This window comes from Stegostoma tigrinum, chromosome 2 (assembly GCF_030684315.1).
Source record: "Stegostoma tigrinum isolate sSteTig4 chromosome 2, sSteTig4.hap1, whole genome shotgun sequence".
NCBI classification, from domain to species: domain Eukaryota; kingdom Metazoa; phylum Chordata; class Chondrichthyes; order Orectolobiformes; family Stegostomatidae; genus Stegostoma; species Stegostoma tigrinum.
Genome location: NC_081355.1, coordinates 43,039,086 through 43,059,513, shown reverse-complemented (window position 1 = coordinate 43,059,513; position 20,428 = coordinate 43,039,086). Strand labels below are relative to the sequence as shown.

Genomic DNA, 20,428 nt, shown 5'->3' with positions numbered 1-20,428 from the left:
ATAATTGCTGGTATCCTGTCACCAAGTCACCCCTTATTTACACATGCACAGTACGTAGAGTCTGACCAGCTAGCTCAGAGTTGGTCCCTGAAGTGACTGGACTCTCTGAATCTCCTGTTTATATCTGTCAGCTAGGGTTTGCTGATTGGCAAAGGTTAATGGCTCCAATCAGGGATCTCGTACTCAACATGATCCATCGGGTCAAATTCATTTTGATCATTACAATGGCAATAATGGATAACTGGCTCGTGGAAAGACAAAACTTCAAGTTAAATAGTCCAAGTTACATCATGTTCAGAAAATATAGGAAACAAGAAGAATAGAGGAGGGATGGGTTAAGGAGAGCATTGCAGTGCTGAAAAGGACATGTTCCACAGAGTTCAGGGACAAAATGGATTTTTCTGGAAATTACAAACGAAAAGTGTGCAATTAAATTGCTCAGTGTCATCTATAGAAGTCATAGAATGGATGTCGAGGGACAAATCTTCAAGGAAATTGCAGATAGGTGCAAATATCACCGTGTAATTATAATGGGGGACCTTAATTACTCAATGTAGACTAGGATAGTTGTAGTGTAAAGGGCAGTGAGGGGCAAGCATTCCTAGGTGCCAGGAGAATTTCCTGTTGTAATATTTGTTCAGTCCAACAAGAAACGAAGCATTTGCTCAACCTAGTTCTTGAAAACGAAGTGGGTCAAGTAGATCAAGTTTCAGTGGGAATATTTAGGGGATAGTGATCATTGTATCGTGGATTCAGGATGTTGATGGAAAAGGACAGCTAACAATCTAAACTGAAGATATGCAAATGGCTGAGACTGGCTATCTTTGTAAATTTGTGATCTTTGTGTACTGTACATTATTCCTTTTCTCCCTCCACCAACATTACTCAAAGTTGCCTCAGGGTGAACGGAAGCTGACTTTCCCCAGAATCCTTAGCGAACTGAGCCCACACTGTCTCCCGCTGCGGCTGGCAGTTGTGCGCAGATGCTAGAAGGTTGACGAAGGTGTGCAAGATGGCGGTAGACTGGATTGGTTTTGGATATGCGGCTTTAGTGGCTTCAGGAGGTCTGGTTGGTTATATTAAAGCGGGTAAGAGTTTATAACCAAATGTGTAACAGGGCTTGGCCCTGTAATGATATCGATGTATTTTAATGAAGTCGCTATGTTTGAGAATTTCTCGGGTTTTTCCTCTCCGCCCACCTTATGATGTTTTCCTGAGTAAGATGTTAGAAGAGATTGGCAAGAAATATTTCATGTAAATCTAAAACAAATAACGTGCAACGATCGGTTAAAGGTTGAATCTTTTAAGAACTTGAAGGGAATTCATGTGTAGACAAAGAGCATAGATTAAATATTAATGTTTCTATGTTTTCACAAAGGAGGGTGGTCAATTATGCGAGCGCGGAGATCGAATTAACAGGTATCGTCCGAACTCCCCAAATACAAGAGTAAAACCAGAAGACTGGCGATTGCCATTATTCATGAAAGTCAGTGAGGATACAGTTTGCTTTGTGGCGCTGGGATAATGTTTCTACCTCTAAGCAAGAGAGTCTGGTTCAAATCCCACTTGACCTGGAGGCGTGTCATGATGTATCGGAACAGTTTGATTAAAATAACGAAACCCGGAAGTTGTAAGTAGTCAGGCTGAACTCCATTAGTGACAGTTAAAGTTGTCCGAATTAATGATAAACACCAGGCAGTATAGGCCATTCAGACCATCCAGTCTGTTCCGTTATTCACTGAGATCATAGTTGATCTGATAATCCTCAGTTCCACTTTCCTGCCTTTTCGCCATAACCCTTGATTTCCTTGCGATTAAAAATCTGTCTTCCCCTTGAATAAACTTAATGATCCAGCTTCAGTGCCTTTCGTGGTAAAGTATTCCCAGATTCACTGTCCTCTGAGAGAAGAAATTCCTCTTAATCATTGAACCATTCAACATGGAAACAGACCCTTTGGGACACAGTCCCAATTGCCAGCATTTCACTGATATCCCCCAAACTCTTCCTATTCATATATCCATCCAGATATATTTTACATATTTTACATGCTGTAATTGTGTACGCCTCCACCACTTCCTTCAGTAGCTCATTTCCATTCACGCACCATGTATGTGTGAAAATGTTACCCCTCAGGTCATTTTTAAATCTTTCCCCTCTCAACTTAAACTATGCTATCTAGTTTTAGATGCACCCACCCTAGGGAAAAGACCTTGGCTATTCACCATATCCTTGTTCTCGTTGATTTTACAAAACTCTGACACTCCAGGGGGACAAAAAGTCCAAGACTATTCAGCCTCTTCGATAACTCAAATCCTGCAGACCCAGTAACATCCTTGTAAACCTTTTCTGCACCCTTTCAAGTTTAACAACATCTTTCTGTCATCCATTTTAAATGTGCAAACCAATCCTAATTAGATCTTTCTTGAGATAAAGGACCCAGAACTCTTCACAGTCTGACTAGAACCTTGTATAGTTTTATCAATGATGTATAGGTGCTGTTGTTGGACTGGGGTAGACAAGGTCAAAACTGACACAAGACCAGGTTCAACAGGCTTGTGTTGTCAAGTAAACCTGTTGGACTATAACCTGGTATGATGTGATTTCTGACCTGGTTTTAGCAAAACCTTCCTCCTTTTCTATTCCCTTTGCCTTCCCTATTACCCATTCAACTTGGATCCTAGCTTTATGTGCACAAGAACTTCCAAATCCTTTTGTTCTGTAGCTTTCTGCAGTCTTTCTGAATTTATGTAATATTCATAGAATCACTTATGTATGAAAGCACACCATTCAGCCCATTAAGTCCACACAGTCCCTCAGAAGACCATCCCACCCAGACAAACCATTAACTCCATCCCTTGTAACCTTGCATTTCTCATGGCTAACCCACCTAGCCTGCACATCCCTGCATGGTCAACCCACCGAATCTGACTGTGGGAGGAAACTCATGCAGACACGGGAGAATGTACAGATTCCACACAGACAGTCATCCCAAGGTGGAATTGAACCCAGGTCACTGCTGTGAAGTGGCAGTGCTAACCACTGAGCCATCATGTCACCCCTAAATGAATGCTGACACGAAGTTATTGCTCCTTTGGGTACTCAGCTCCACCATTCTTCTTGCTAAACTGCATAGCCTCAGAATTTCCCACATTATATATCATCAGCAAAGATTTTGCCCACTCTCTTAACCCATCTATATCCTTCTGCAGACTGTGTGTCATCCTCACTGCTTGCCTTTCCATTTGTTATTATCCGTAAACTTGCTGAAAGTATATTCGCTTTCTTCATTCAAGTAATTGATTATGAAGGCACTTTGGAGGGCCAAGCACAGCTATGAGGCCACCTGGCCTTCTGTGTTGCAGTAGTTCTGTGAAGATAATGGTTTTGTTGAAGCCCTATGCTTTTCTCTGTGATCTGCTGTTTCATGTCTCGATATTTGATACAATAGTGATTCCTGCCTGATTGTATTTCTTATGTATCGGTTAAGACAGTTTATTTTGAGGTAGTTGAAGTCTTCCATGATTATTTTTCAATATTTTCAAGATTGTTATGGAAAAGAACAAGAATAGGCTGAAATCAAATTTCTCTATTGGAGGAAGGCTGACTTTAATAAGATCAGATTTGATTTGGCCAAAGTGGACTGGGAGTGGATAGTTTCAAGTACATCTGCCTCAAAACAGTGGGATGTAGCCAAGAACGTAATATAAAGAATACAAGGCCAACATGTTCCAATACAGAAAATGGCTCAGACCGTCAAATCCTGTGACCCTTGACCACTAAGGGACGTACAGCATTGGGTCACAAGATAAAGGGAGACTTATGACAGATATTGAGGACTCAAAACAGGAGAAGCCTTAGGGGAGTATGGGATTTGCAAGTAAAAGACTTAAATAGAAGATTATGAGAGCTAAAAGGTCGCATGAAAGGATACCGGTTGGTAAAATAAAGGAAAATCCTATGATGTTTTGCAGGTGTATTAAGGGTAAAAAGGTAATGAAAGAAAGGGTAGAGTATATTAAGGACTACAGTGGTAATCTGTGCTTTGTGCCAAAGGATGTAGGTAGGACCCAAAACAAACAGTGTCATTTTTCAGTAGCAGCGAGAGAGAGATGGCATGGATAAAGAAATCAGGGAGGCAGTCTGTCATACAGTTAAAGAAATTAGTAGACACAGAGGATGTTCTGAGTGATCTGGCAGGCTTAAAAATCGATAAATTTCCAGTGGGAGGAAATTTATCCATGGAGTGGAATGAGATGTATCCCAGTGAGTGCTTGCAAAAATGTTTAATTTGTCTCTGGCCACAGGTGAGGTACTGGAGGACAGCTGTTGTGATACCATTTTTTAAGATGGAAGCAAGGGATAAACCGGGAAACTAGAAGCTAGTCAGTCTAACCTCAGTGGTGACAAAACTATTGGAAGCAATTCTAAAGGATTGAATTAATTTGTGTTTGGGGAGGCAGCAATTAATGAAGAACGGTCAGCATGGCTTTGTTAAAAATGAAGTCATGTCTGGCAACTTCATTGAATTTTTTCAAAGCAGCGACCAGGTGCGTAGACGGGGACAGTCCTTTTGATGTAGTTTACTTTGACTACTTTGACTTTAGCAAGGCTTTTGATAAGGCCCCAAATAGACTGATTGCAGAGGTAAGAGCCCATGGGATCCAAGGAAATTGGTCAAATTGGATCACCAACTGGCTGAATGGCAAGAAACAGAAGGTAATGGTTCCAGGGTATTTCTCCAACTGGAAGGCTGTGAACATTGGGTACCTCAGGGATCATTGTTGGGCCCCTTGCTGTTAGAGGTTTATATAAATGATTTAAACTTGAATATAGGAGGGCTGATCAGTAGAGGAGGTAATGGCCTAGTGGTATTATCACTGGACTATTAATCCAGAGACCAAGATAACATCCTGGGGATCTGGGTTCGAATCTCACCAGATGATGGAATTTGAGTTCAACAAATATCTGGAGTTAAGAATCTAATGATAACCGTGAACCCGTTGCCAATTGTTGGAAAAACCCATCTGGTTCACTAATGTGCTTCAGGGAAGGAAATCTGCTATCCTCACCTGGTATGGCCTGCATGTGATTCCAGACCCATAGCAATGTGGTTGGCTTTTAACTGCTCTCTGGGCAATAAATGCTGCCTAGTCAGTGATGCCCTCATCCCATGAATGAATAAAGAGGGGGAAAAAAGTAAGTTGACATGATGCAAAAGTTGGGGAGTGGTAAATAGTGAGGAGGATAAGTATATTTTATGGATAAGAGTAGTCCTCATGTACTAAATTGGGGAAAGGCTAATTATGACATTATTAGGTAGAATTGGTAAATGTTGATTGGAAGTGGCTGTCTGAGGGTAAATCTACATCTGAGAAGCGGGAATCCCTTAAAGGCAAGTTCAGGACCAGCATAGTCCTGTCAAAATGAAGGATAAGGATGGCAAGATTCAGGAATCTTAAATGATAAATTGTGAGATTAGTTGAAAAGAAAAAGGAGACATGTATCAGGTTTCAAAAACTGAAGACAAGACAGATCCCTTGAAGAATATAAAGAAAGAAATTAAGCAAAATAATTAGGCTAAAAAAGGCCAAGTAATTTCCTTTGCAAACAAGATTTGAGGAAAATACCAAGACCTTTTATATGGCGATAAGGAGCGAGAGAGTGGTTAGGAACAGGACAGAAGGGTGTGTTATGCATAGAGCTGGAGGACATGGGTGAGGCCCTGGACAAATACTTTGCATCAGTATTCACAAGAGGAGAAGGACATGATGGATGGAGAGTCTAGACAGGAGTTTGTTGATATTCTAGGTCAGTCAATACAAAAAGGAGATAGAGTTGAGTGTTTTGAAATAGTAGACAAGTCCTGAGGACCTGATGAGATCGATCCTAGAATGCCAAGGGACGCTGATGAGGAAATTATTGGAGCCTTGTGTGAAATCTTTGATTACACTTTAGTGTCAGGATGAATCTCAAAGGAATAGAGAGTAGCCAACGTTATTCCTGTTGCCCTTCTTAAACAAAGGAATGATCTGGGAAATTACAAGCCGGTGAGTCTACTTCAGTGGTACCACGTGTTTGTGTAGGGAAGATCGTGTCACACAAACTTTATTGACTTTTTGAGGAAGTTTCAAAGATGATTGACGAGGACAGCTGTTAACAATGTGGACTTGAGCAAGCCTTTGACAAGGTTTCTCATGGCAGGTTGATTCAGAGGGTGAAGTTACGTAGGATCTACGGTGACATGGTAAAATGAATACACAACTGGCTTGGTCATAGAAGACAGAAAATAGCAGTGTTTTTTTCTGACTGGAGATCTTGTGAACAGTGGTGTTCCACAGGGATCAGTGCTGGGACCCCTCTTTTCCTTATAATATATAATGATTTTGAGGCGATTGTAGGTAGTCTGATTCGTAAATTTGTGGATGATGCAGATTGGGAAGCTGCAGATCGTAAGCAGGATTCTTGATGGTTACAACAGGATTTAGCTATGCTGGAGACTTGAACAAAGAAATGGCAAACAGAATTTAATCCAGACAAATGTGAGGTAATGCATTTTGCAAGGTTGTAAAGAAAGCGTTTGGAACAGTTTGCCTTATTGGCGGACGTATAGAATACCAAAGTAGGGATGTAATGATGAAACTGTCTAAAACACTACTGAGGCTGCAAATGGAATATTGTATGCAGTTCTGGTCACCACATGACAGGAAGGATGTAATTTCTTTGGAGAGAGCGCAGAGATTTACTGGAATGTTGCCATAGTGGGGAATTGTCACTGAGGATAGATTGGACAGGCTGGAATTGTTTACCCTGAAACAGAGAAGGCTGAGAGACAACTTGATTGAGGTATACAAAATTGTAAGGGTAAAGTTAGGGTAGAAAGGAGGAATCTGTTTCCCTGGGCCAAGAGTTCAAAAAACCAGGGGTCATAGATTCAAGCTGAAGGATTGGAGAGGATGTGAGGCAAAGCATTTTTACCAGAGGGTGGTGGGTGTCTGGAATTTAAGATGCATCTAGACAGATGCATGAATGGGCAGGGAGCAGAGGGATACAGATCCTTGGAAAATAGACGACAGGTTTAGATAGAGGATCTGGATTCGCACAGGCTTTGAGGGCTGAAGGGCCTGTTCCTGTGCTGTAATTTTCTTTGTTCAAAGGTGTGCAGGTTAAGTGAATTGTCCATGATAAATTCCCCATATTGTCTAGGGTGGGAAATGCAAGGGTAAGTAGAGGGTGGGTCTGGATGGGATACTCTTTATAGGGTCAGTGTGGGCTCGCCGGGCTGAATGGTCTACATCCACACTGTAGGGATTCTATGATTCTATGTTATTTTCTGTTTCCTTTGTCCTCAAGGACCTGGTTTGATTTTGGTTTCCTAAACTAACAAATGCTTCCTTTCTCTTTTTAACTAAACTTTCAGCATCTCCTATCACCCAAAGTCCCTGAAATTTGCCATCCTTATCTTTCATACTCACAGAAAAATGCTGATTCTGAACTCTCGTCAACCAGCTTTTAAAAGACTCCCACATTGTCAAATGTGGGTTTACCTTCAAACATCTGCCCATGATCCAATTTTTCCAATTCCCACCTAATACTGTTGTACAGTCTTCCCCGAATTTAGCAGTTTCACCTGAGGACCAGTCTCATCATAGTCATACTGCAACGAAACAGACCCTTTGGCTCAACCAATCACCAACCATGGTCCAAAACTAAATTAGTCCCACCTGCCTGCACGCGGCTCATATCCCTCCAAACACTTGTTATTCATGTACTTTCCCAAATGTCTTTTAAACATTGCAACTTTACCAGCACCCACCACTTGCTCTGGAAGTTCTTTCCACACATGAACGACTCTCTGTGCAGATGGGTGAAGGTGCGGCAGTGGATTGTCTGAAACCTCAGTCTGTACAGATAAAACCTTCATGCAGTCCCAAAGGGCACTGGGAGGATAGCCCTGAGGCTACTAAGATTGTGGGGCACGGTGTCCATGGTGCGGGGCCTGTGTCGAGTTCCACATGGACAGCAGTCAATTCTTCCAGGAGCTATCATCTGCCCATGATCCAAGCGACCTCAAATGCATGTCACGTGTCAGGGCCAAGTGCCTTGTCTGTCAGACTCTGGATGGCTCGGATTGCAAACTGGAGGTGGGTCAGTGCCCTCATGGCTAACTGTACAGGCGTAATCTAGCCTGCTCCTCTGCCATTCAGCATGTCCTAACTCTGGTCAACCTTGCATCCCAAGCTTTCTCCTCCCTTACCAGTGGAACCAGTTCCCAAGGAGGGACCTGTTCTGAGCAGCAGTTCCCGATGAGACCCCTCACACCATTAGAGGAAGAGCTCTGGCACAGGCCAACTGTATCCCACACGTGATCAGCTCCAGAAAGAGACAGGCAATTCCTGGAATAAAGTGCTCAGCCAATACCACAACATTGTGGCCACCAACTGTGTTATGACCCGCACTCAAGCCCTGGAGGACAATACTTGAAGCTGTTCTGTCCAGCGTGCTAGGCGAGCAGTCACCTTGATTTCCAACTTGTGCCAATTTGCCAGCCGGGATTCTTCAAAGCAAAGGTGGACTCCTAGGTAGCAGAGGTGAGTGGCGTCCATGCGAAGCACTGGGCCTCCTCCTGCAAGAGGTCTGTCTGCCATGGACCAATCAGGAGTCCCAATCACTTGCTCCTCGCGGACGATGCTGCAGAGTAGACCCCCTGCACTCATGCATCCTCTGCGGGTCTGTGAACATGAGGAGCACGTCGTCGGCGTATGCCAAAAGGGCTACCTCCAGCCTCAACCCGCGCAGATTCAAACCTGACAGTAGCGTACACAAGAGATGCAGGAATGCCTCTATGCAGAGAGAGCAAATATGGCTGGACAGGGGATAGCCCTGACTTACTGCTCTTCCAAAGTGAAGGGATGCTGTCAGGGACCTGTTGACTTTCACTAGGCACTGTGTGGCAGCGTGCAGAAGATGGATCTGAGCGACAAAGTGCATCCCAAACTCAAAAGCTCAGAGTCACGAGCAGAGATTCCCGATCCACTGCGTTGAACATCTTTTCCTGACCGAGGGAGAGAAAGGCATTTGACAAGCCAGACCTCTGGGAATAATAGATCACATCACAAAGCATATTGATGATGTTGTGGATGCTGTGGCACTCGAGGACTGGTGTGGTGAGGAGTGGTCTGGGTAGATCATGTGATCCAGCACAGTTCCAAGGTGTGTTGAAAGTACCCTGGCACTTGCTGAGGAGGGAGGTTGGACACTATTTCTTTAACAAACAGAGACCCCCTTGGGCATCAGAGTGATAATTACCTTGCGTCAAGAAAGGGGCATGTCTTCAGTCTCAATACATTTCTCCAAGACCCACATGTTGTCACCCCTCAGAACATCCTGAAGAACTCCATGGTCAGCCTATCCAGCTCTGGGGAGCTTGCTCTTGGGAAGACGATTGAGGGCGACAAAGCACCCCTATTACTCCATGGTCTTGCTGCCCTCCCTCGCGTTCAATATTTTTCCCTTTTTTTCTTTAACAGTTTTTGGGGTATGCTAGGGAAACTAGGGGCACCACTTGTTCACTCACACATTTATCATCAACAGGCTCCAGGCTGGGCTCTGAATGCCACGCTTTCTTGATGAGCCGAGGGTCGCTATCTTCCAGAAGGGGCTTTGCATGAATCTGGAGGCCAGAAGTCACAAGGCCACCTGGAGAATGTTCCAGGCAGGCCTCACCGAAATGCTTGGTTATCTTCTAAGGTTTCTTACCCTTCAGGTGCTCTCCCCTCACCCCACTGGCATCCTGGGATGAGGCAGCTCTCTCCTCCAGGAACTGTGGGGTTGTTGCAAGGGAGGTGTGACACTACCAGCTATGGGCAATCTGACATTGGTAGCAGCCTTGGAGGCAGGCAGTTTCTCTGGAGGTGGACCCCTCCTTATCGGTGACACCGCACACACTCAGCCAACCAGAGCACCTGGTAAGCATCACCCTCATGCTCTCCTGTAAATGCACCTTCAGGACCACCTCCCAGGCCAGGCAGATGATAACCTGATACCTTAAGGAATAAATGTCTCTCAGGCACGCCACCTCCAGACCAAATAGCAGCACCTCTGTAACATGGACATTTTTCAAGATGTCAGTATTTATCTCCCCACATTCTGTATCTTCCATATCCTTCTCCACAGTAAACAGTGATGCAAAATACTTATTTAGTATCTCCCCTGTCTTCCGCAGTTCCACACATAAACAGCCTTGCTGATCTTTAAGGGTCCATATTATCTCCCTAATTATGTTTTGTCCTTAACGTATTTATAAAACCCCTTTTAGATGCTCTTTAACCCTACTTGCCAAAGTCATCTCCTGTCCCTTTTCTCCCCCCCCACCGAATTCCCTCATACTCATTGATATTTATATTCATTTAATGTCTCCCTTGTATTCTGAGGTTCAACACAAAGCTGACCATTTGTGTTCTTACGCATGACTATCTTAAAATTTAGTGAAATATGATCATGTTTCCAAAATAATCCCTCACTGAACTGCTCAGGCTTATTCCCCAATATAAGATCTAATAGTACAACCCTTTTCTCTGGTTGGATTATGTACATCTTGTTTCAATAAACCCTCCTAGATGCACCTAATCAATTCTTCCCCATCAAAACCCCTGACACTAAGAGTTCCAGTCAATATTGGGAAAGTTAAAATGCACCCCTACAACAACTGTTTTCTGAAGATGGGTCCATACCCGAAACATCAGCTTTCCTGCTCCTCTGATGCTGCTTGACCTGCTGTGTTCTTCCAGCTGTACACCTTGTTATCTCTGACAACAACCCTGTTGTTTTTAAATCTTTGTATTATCTGGTCTCATATCTGTTCCTGTATTTCCTGCTGGCTACTAGGTAGCTATGGTATAACCCCACATAGTGATTGCACCTTTCTTATTCAAAACTTGTACTATTTGTCTTGTAGGATGAGCTCTCCCAAGATTCCTCTCCTACAGAGCTGTGATATTGTCTTTAATCAGTATAAATCCCTTTATATCATGCCTGAAACATTTAAACCCTGAAACGTTGAGCTTCTCATCCTGTCCTTCTCTCAGCCAAGGTTGTCATGGCTACCACATCATAGTTCGTTGTACTCATGCAGGCTTTAAACTCATCTGCTTTAACTCAGAGTATACAGCATAGAAACAGACTCTTCGGTCCAACTCGTCCATGCTGACCGGATATCCTTTAAAAATCTAGCCCCATTTGCCAGCATTTGGCCTATATCTCTCAACCCTTCTTATTCAGCCAGATGCCTTTTAAATCTAGCAATTGTAGCAGCGTCCACCACTTCCTCTAGCACCCCATTCCATATATTCACCACCCTCTGTTTGAAAAAGCTACCCCCTTAAATCCCTTTTATATCTTTCCCCTCTCTCGTTAATCCTAATCCCTCTAGTTTTAGACTCTTCCCATCCCTCAGAAAAGACATTGCCTTTCTACCCTATCCATGTCCTTTTATAAACCTCTATAAGGTCACTCCTCAGCCTTCAACACCCCAGGGAATAAAGCCCCAGCCTATTCAGCCAGTCCCTGTAGCTCAAACCCTCTAACACTGGCAACGTCCTCTTAAATCTTTTCTGACCCCTTTCAAGTTTAGCAACATCTTCCACTGAATGCAATAGTCCATATCTGTTATACTCCTTGATAGAGAGGAATTTTAAAGAAGAGTCTTTAAGTCCCATGTTCAGTCACACAAATTAATCTATTTTCAGAGCTTCCTACCATGTGGAGAGGAAGAGTCTCTAGGTCATTCTATCTTTCCCAATAAAATACAGAATATTTGTACATAGAACATTACAATGGTTACATGCAACATTGACATCAGTGCTTACCACATTCCCTTTGACAGTGTTCCAATCCTGTGAATACACAACAATGGACAAGTTCATTTTTGCCAGACCCCCATCATCCATCTGAGTTCTTACAATACACCTTATTGACCATATTGTAACATCCATTGTTATGTCCCTTCCTAGATGTTTGCCAGCTACATGGTATACTTGCTTTTAACATAACAAGTGATTTTTCAAATTCAGTTATGCAATTCATATTCCTTGCTGACCTTAGTACAGATGATTAGAAATGATGTTAATTTCTACCAGTTGTTAAAATGTTTGCAATATCAGCTCCAGTCTAAAGTTACTTAGAACATAGAACATAGAACAGTACAGCACAGAACAGGCCCTTCAGCCCACAATGTTGTGCCGACCATTGATCCTCATGGATGCACCCTCAAATTTCTGTGACCATATGCATGTCCAGCAGTCTCTTAAATGACCCCAATGACCTTGCTTCCACAACTGCTGCTGGCAACGCATTCCATGCTCTCACAACTCTCTGCGTAAAGAAAGTTATTTGTAGTTACACCTAATTCTGTAACAAAGCTAACAATTTCGAGTGCAGATTCCCTCTTACCGACTTGCGAAGTGGTGATTATTTATTCTGTCGGTCATAGTGACCCTGTTTCTTCCCCCCCCACCCCCCACCCTGCCCTTGCTATGTTATTTGTCTCTTACAAGGTTATCTTGTTTATACCTTCTCGTTGTTCAGATCTTCCTGTTGACAGAGAAGAAGTTTCTTCAAGTTTATAGAAACTAATATCTGTGTCCAAGCTCGGACTGCCTAAAGAAATCTAATTAAAATTTTCCAGTGTTTAATACATACGTCTATGCCTGCGTCCAAGCCATTTATAAAAATGACAAACAGCAGTGGTCCCCAAACAGATCCTTGTGGCACACCATTTGTAACCCGACTCCAGTCTGAATATTTCCCATTAAAATACTATCTTGGCACTTGTGTGTGTCTAATATATAAGTATGGTTATTTAAAAGGCCTCATCTAAGGTGGATCGAGTTTTCCTTTCTATTTCCTATAAAAGTTGGAAATTTCAACTCTGATGATTTTCATCTGAGCTGCTTATCAGGCTCCCCATTCAACTAAGACTCGGAGGCATTTTGTTGTTTGTGAAGACTATGGTTTTGAGTTGTATGAAATAATGCAGCAGCTACAATTTCCTTCCACCATTTTTTCAGTTAAAATAGAAACGCAAACGGCTATTTTGTCCCATTTTGTCATGGGTAACCATGACACTACTTACATTTAGTACACACACTTCAGACTGCTAGTCTCACCATGTTCATTCACCTGACCCTGCCTGTTGTTCTTATTAGACTTTAATGCTAAAATTCTTATACTGTGATGAGTAATTGCAGTTCTGAAATCAATGGATAACAAAGTAACATTTACACACACTCTTGTAAAATCTCTTCCTAGAAATCTAAAAAGTTGCACTTAAATGTTTGCTGCAAAAAAACACAAGAATTTCTCACTTCTCTTCGAGTCCTCCACATGCTGACTTACTGCTCTGCTCCCCAACTCCTGCCACACTAGTCTAAACCCTCCAGAGTGGCACTAGCAAACCACCCTGCATGCTTGTAGGTGTTGGGCTTAGTTCTTAATTTGGCAAGTGTAAACAATTCCTTAAAAAGTATTGATTTTCTCGTGAAAATATCCACTTGGTAGCATTTGTCATAGTTGATATAACAAAGACTGTTGGTGCCTGTGATTCAGTACTAGAGTTGTCTTTGGCATCCACCCTGTATTCTTGCAGAATATTCAAAATGTGTCCTGTTAGAACAAATTGACCCCTTTACTTTCATTAACGGTGGTAAAACTTTTTTTTGAATGTGGACTCATTGAATAGCAGTATTTTTTTTCTTCTAGCGAGAAGTTGACACATTTTAAGCTCCATTACCAAGATCCACACTTGAAAGAAACTTTAATGTTTATATTCAAAACACTTTGTGCAAAAAGTTACTTAAAATTGTTTCTTAAACTTCATATCTATAGGTTTACATTAAACTTGAACAAAATTATGGAGTTATATAGTTTGTATGGAATTAGTAACTTGTAAATACAACCTATTTTTGGTTATATTCTGTAGCATATACATTACCAGAATGGTTACTGCAAAGTAAGGTTTGAGATCCAAACATGAGCACTTTGAAGGTTGAACAAATTCTTGTGCTTTTTTGCAGCAATCATTTAAGAGCAGCTTTTTAGATTTCTACGAAGAGATTTTACAAGAGTGTGTGCAAATGTTACTTTGTTATCCATTGATTTCAGAACTTTAATTACTCATCACAGCATAAAAATTTGTAATGTTGCACATTATCAGTGAATTGTTAAAAGACTGTTAAATTGAAGATAAGAGCCGAGAACGATGTACCTAAATGACAAATAGATCTCTGTTTCTTTAATCCCAGTTACTTGTGATTGGTAACAAAAACTAAAATGAAATAAATTAATATGGTAAGCAAGCCATATACTTGATTGACAATGTTAATTTCAAGCTGGTTCAGTTTCACACTGAAAAGTGCAAGATTTGTTTTCTCAATGATAGAAAGAATCTCCAAAATGAAACCTATGTTCGGTTGAACCTCTGTGTGACGGACCACATTTTATTTTTTTCTTCACTCAAAGGGTTAGAACATATAGAACATAGGACAATACAGCGCAGAACAGGCCCTTCGGCTCTTGATGTTGCGCCAACCTGTGAACTAATCTCAGCCCACCCCCCTATGCTATCCCATCATCATCCATATGCTTATTCAAGGACTGTTTAAATGCCCCTAATGTGGCTGAGTTAACGACATTGGCAGGCAGGGCATGCCACACCCTTACCACTCTGAGCAAAGAACCTGCCTCTGACATCTGTCTGAAATCTATCACCCCTCAATTTACAGCTATGCTCGCTCGTATAAGCTGACGTAATCATCCTAGGGAAAAGACTCTCACTGTTCACCCTGTCTAATCCTCTGATCATCTTGTATGTCTCCATTAAATCCCCTCTTAGCCGCCTTCTCTCCATGAAAACAGACCCAAGTCCCTCAGCCTTTCCTCATAAGATCTTTGTTCCAGACCAGGCAACATCCTGGTAAATCTCCTCTGTACCGTTTCCAATGGTTCCACATCCGTCCTGTAATGGGGCGACCAGAACTGTACGCAATATTCCAAGTGAGGCCACATTAGCATTTTGTACAGTTACTGCATGACATCATGGCTCCGGAACTCAATCCCTCTACCAATAAAACCTAACACACCGTATGCCTTCTTAACAGCACCATCAACCTGGGTGGCAACTTTCAGGGACCTATGTACATGGACACCAAGATCTCTCTGCACATCCACACTACCAAGAATCTTTCCATTGACCCAGTATTCTGCCTTCCCATTGTTCTTCCCCAAGTGAATCACCTCACACTTATCAGCATTGAACTCCATTTGCCATCTTTGAGCCCAATTCTGCAGTTTATCCAAGTCTCCCTGCAACCTGCAACATTCTTCCATGCTGCCCACCACTCCACCGACTTTAGTGTCATCTGCAAACTTGCTAACCCATCCGTCTATGCCTCCGCCCAAGCCATTTATAAAAATGACAAACAGCAGTGGTCCCCAAACAGATCCTTGTGGCACACCATTTGTAACCCGACTCCAGTCTGAATATTTTCCATCAAACACCAATCGTTGCCTTCTTACAGAAAGCCAGTTTCTAATCCAAACTGCTAAATCTCCCTCAATCCCATGCCTCCATATTTTCTCCAATAGCCTACCATGTGGAACCTTATCAAAGGCTTTACTAAAGTCCATGTACGCCATGTCGACTGCCCTACCCTCATCTACATGCTTGGTCACCTTCTCAAAAAACTCAGAGGTTTGTGAGACATGACCTGCCCTTGACGAATCCATGTTGACTATCTCCAATCAAATTGTTGCTCGCTAGATTATTATAAATCCTATCTGATAATCCTTTCCAAAACTTTTCCTACAACAGACATAAAGCTCACTGGTTTATAATTACCAGTGTCATCTCTACTGCCCTTCTTGAACAAAGGCACAACATTTGCAATCCTCCAGTCCTCTGGTACTAAACCTGCAGACAATGAGGATTCAAAGATCAAGGCCAAAGGCTCTGCCACCTCCTCCCTAGCTTCCCAGACAATCCTTGGAAAAATCCCATCTGGCCCAGGGGATTTGTCTAACTTCACACCTTCTAGATTTGATAACACCTCCTCCTTACTAACCTCAATCCTTTCAAGTCTAATAGCCGGTATCTCAGTCTTCTCCTCTACAATATTCTCCTTTTCCTGAGTGAAAACAGTTGTGAAATACTCGTTTAGCATCTCTATGATCTCCACAGGGTCCACACACAACTTGCCACTTCTGTCTTTGACAGGCCCACTTCTTACCCTAGTCATCTGTTTATTCCTCGCATACCTATAGAAAGCTTTAGGGTTCTCCTTTATTCTACCTGCTAATGACTGTTCATGTCTCCTCCGTGCTCTTCTTAAATCTCGCTTTAAATCCTTCCAAGCTAATCTGTAACTCTCCATCGCCTCATCTGAACCATCTTGTCTCAACGTCACACAAGCCTCTTGCGCTTAACAAGAGATACAATTTCTTTAGTAAACCACGGTTCCCTTACCTTATCACTTCCTCCCTGCCTGACAGGGACATACCTATCAAGGACATGCAATATCTGTTCCTTAAACCAGCTCCACTCCAACGCCACCCTCCACCTGGCTGCATGTACCATCTCTTCGCTCGCGTGGTCGCTCTTGCTTGCGCTCTCGCTCTCTCTGGCTCTCGCTCTCTCTGGCTCTCTCTCTGGCTCTCGCTCTCTCTGGCTCTCGCTCGCTCTGGCTCTCGCTCTCTCTGGCTCTCGCTCTCTCTGGCTCTCGCTCTCTCTGGCTCTCGCTCTCTCTGGCTCTCGCTCTCTGTGGCTCTCGCTCTCTGTGGCTCTCGCTCTCTGTGGCTCTCGCTCTCTGTGGCTCTCGCTCTCTGTGGCTCTCGCTCTCTGTGGCTCTCGCTCTCTGTGGCTCTCGCTCTCTGTGGCTCTCGCACTCTGTGGCTCTCGCTGTCTCTGGCTCTCGCTGTCTCTGGCTCTCGCTGTCTCTGGCTCTCGCTGTCTCTGGCTCTCGCTGTCTCTGGCTCTCGCTGTCTCTGGCTCTCGCTGTCTCTGGCTCTCGCTGTCTCTGGCTCTCGCTGTCTCTGGCTCTCGCTGTCTCTGGCTCTCGCTGTCTCTGGCTCGCGCTGTCTCTGGCGCGCGCTGTCTCTGGCGCGCGCTGTCTCTGGCGCGCGCTGTCTCTGGCGCGCGCTGTCTCTGGCGCGCGCTGTCTGTCTCTCTCTCTCGCTCTCGCTCTTGCTCCCGGGCGCTCTTGCTTGATCGCTCTCTCTCGCTCTTGCCCTCTCGCCCTCTTGCTCTCGCTCTCTCTCGGTCGCTCCCTCGCGCCCCCTCGCGCCCCGTCGCTCTCGCTGTCGCTCCCTCGCGCGCTCTCGCTCTCTCCCCCCGCCCAGTTCACTCGCCTTGATTAACAGAGGAGTTGAATGTCATTGGTGGTAGGTAGGAATGTGGATGTGAGATTACATGCAGAACATTACTAAATAGCAGATTAGGCTCAAGTGCCCACTCCTGATCCTAATTCATATGTCTTTTACTGTATACGTTTCTGCATTCTCCTACCTTACCTGATTTACATCTAGGCTGCTTTCATTTTTGTAGATTCTTCCCCTTTTTCCATCCGTTTACCAGTTTACAGCCTTTGCCTGTTTACCCTTACCAGCAGGACATGTCCTATCCCATTGGTACAGATGCTGCTATAGAACTGTGATGGGATCAGCAAGTTCACAGGATTGCTGGTAGCCTGAGATTACAGGGAGGTATTACTCTCATCATTGACTTTTACTTTGTGGCATGGTTCAATGAGGTTGTGAAATAAACATCAATGAAATTGAGTTGTTGTCTTTGAACTTCTCCGTTAGCCTTATTTAAAAAATAAATAAAAGCATTTGCATTTTCATTATGCACCTTCTCAAGACATACCAAAGTACTTCTGAAGTACAGATATTTTGGAAACACATTTACCATTGTTTTATAGCTTGTGTTTTGCAGAGAATTCTTCCATTTGCTTGATGCTTGCTTGTGATTAATACAAATTACTTTTGCATTCAGGTAGTGTGCCTTCTCTAGCAGCTGGCCTACTATTTGGGAGTGCAGCTGGGTTTGGTGCTTACCAGATCACTCAAGACCCCAAGAACATGTGGTTGTCTTTAAGTGAGTAATCTGATCACACTTCTAATGAGTTTGTTTGTATATTGTTTGTACTTTTTATTGTTTGTACTTTTTACTGTTTTGTAGGGATGGTGTGTGCATTTATAATATGCAAGTTTAAAAGAATAACTTGCTTCTGTGGCTTCTGTCTTTGTACGATATTTTTTGCAAAAATATACTTTATTTGTAAAATATCTATAAGTAGGTTATAAATCAGTTCAAATTGGATGTAACAGAAAATGTAACAAAATATCATATTTTGCAGTCGAGCATTTATACTCTTATTACCTAATTCCAAATGCAAAATTGGAACAGACACAGAATTTGACAAGAACTATACATATCTATTTAAGTACACAACCCAAGGGGTCCAGTAAATGGACAGCCCCTTGGTACAGCATGCCAAAAAGAATTTAGACACCGACCCTCTCCACAGCATCTTGGTGACAGCAGCTGCAAGCCTTAGTGCATCCCTCAGCATGTGGTCCTGGACCTTGGAATGCACATGTATGCAACACGCAGCCGAGGACAACTCTTTGTACTGAAAGGCCAACAGATTTCAGGCAGACCAAAGAGCATCTTTCACTAATTTGATGTAACTGGCATGGGAATACATTATGAATGGTAGGACCCTGAAAAGCACTGAGGATCAGTGGATGCTTTGGAGAGGGTTCAGAGGAGGTTTACCAGGATGCTGCCTGGACTGGAGGGCTTATCTTATGAAGAGAGGTTGACTGAGCTCGGTCTCTTTTCATTGGAGAAAAGGAGGAGGAGAGGGGACCTAATTGAGGTATACAAGATAATGAGAGGCATAGATAGAGTTGATAGCCAGAGACTATTTCCCAGGGCAGAAATGGCTAGCACGAGGGGTCATAGTTTTAAGCTGGTTGGTGGAAAGTATCGAGGGGATGTCAGAGGCAGGTTCTTTACGCAGAGAGTTGTGAGAGCATGGAATGCGTTGCCAGCAGCAGTTGTGGAAGCAAGGTCATTGGGGTCATTTAAGAGACTGCTGGACATGTATATGGTCACAGAAATTTGAGGGTGCATACATGAGGATCAATGGTCGGCACAACATTGTGGGCTGAAGGGCCTGTTCTGTGCTGTACTGTTCTATGTTCTATGTTCTATGAATTGTGCATCAGTCCCTTAAGCTAGGTAAAGAGGATAGAGTGGTTAAGAAGACGTATTGTATACATTGCCTCTACTAGCTGAGGCATGGACTTTAGGAGCAGGGAGGTAATGTTGGAACTGTATAATACATTGGTTAGGCAATAGCTAAAATATTGTGTGCTGTTCTGGAATCTGCATTATAGTGGGGATGTGATAGCACTGGAGAGGATGCACAGGAGATTTACCAGGATGTTGCCGGGGCTGGTGAGTGTGTTATGAGGACAAATTGGACAGACTGGGTTGATTTTCTTGAAGCAGAAGAGATTGAGAGGGGACATGATCCAGATGTGTAAAATTGAGAGAGGCATAGCTAGTGTAGACAACAAGAAAATCTTACCAAAAATAAAAAAAACTGTGGATCTGGATGTGAGTTTGCTCACTGAGCTGGAAGGTTAGTTTTCAGATGTTTTGTCACCATTCTAGGTAACATAATCAGTGAGCCTCCGGTGAAGCGCTGTTGTTATGTCCCATCTGTGGATGCTGGAAATCAGAAAGAACAAAAAGAACTGTTGGGACGATTCAGCAGGTCTGTGAAGAGAAAGCAGGGTTAACATTTTGAGTCTAGTGACTCTTCTTCAGAAATTTATCCCCATGATTGGCCAGCTTTAAAGTAAGGGGCAGAGGTTAAGGGCAGCATGGTGGCTCAGTGGTTAGCACTGCTGTCTCACAGCACCAAGGACCCAGGGCGACTATCTTTGTCGAGCTTGCACATATTCCCCCTGTCAGCGTGGGTTTCCTCCGGCTGCTCCAGTCTCCTCCCACAGTCCAAAGATGTGCAGGTGAGGTGGATTGGCCATGCTAAATTATCTGTAGTATTCAGGGATGTGTAGATTAGGTGGGTTATGTGGGATGGGTCTGGCTGGGATGCTGTGTGGTTGGGTGTAGACGTATTGGGCCAAAGGGCCTGTTTCCGCACTGTAGGGATTCTTTGAGATGTAAAGAAAAACGTCTTCATCCGGGGCATGGTGGGAACCTGGAGCTCATTGCCTGTAAGGGTGGTGAAGGCAAAATCCCTCTCAGCATTTTCAGAAATATTAACATGCAATTGTGATTCAAGGCTATGGACCAAATGTTGGAAGATAAGATTAGAATAGTTAGGTGGTTGTTTTTGACTG

General features: G+C 43.3%; 1 protein-coding gene across 1 annotated transcript in view; it reads left to right on the top strand.

Moving 5' to 3' along the window:
- Positions 1 to 956: 956 nt before the first annotated feature.
- LOC125460418 (transmembrane protein 14C-like) overlaps positions 957 to 20,428 on the top strand; it is a 33,939-nt gene continuing 14,467 nt past the window's right edge. Inside the window, exons 1-2 of the mRNA XM_059653744.1 lie at positions 957 to 1,088; positions 18,045 to 18,146. Of these exons, the coding sequence (XP_059509727.1) occupies positions 1,013 to 1,088; positions 18,045 to 18,146 (178 nt within the window). The 5' untranslated portion in view covers positions 957 to 1,012. The remainder of the gene's footprint in view (positions 1,089 to 18,044; positions 18,147 to 20,428) is intronic.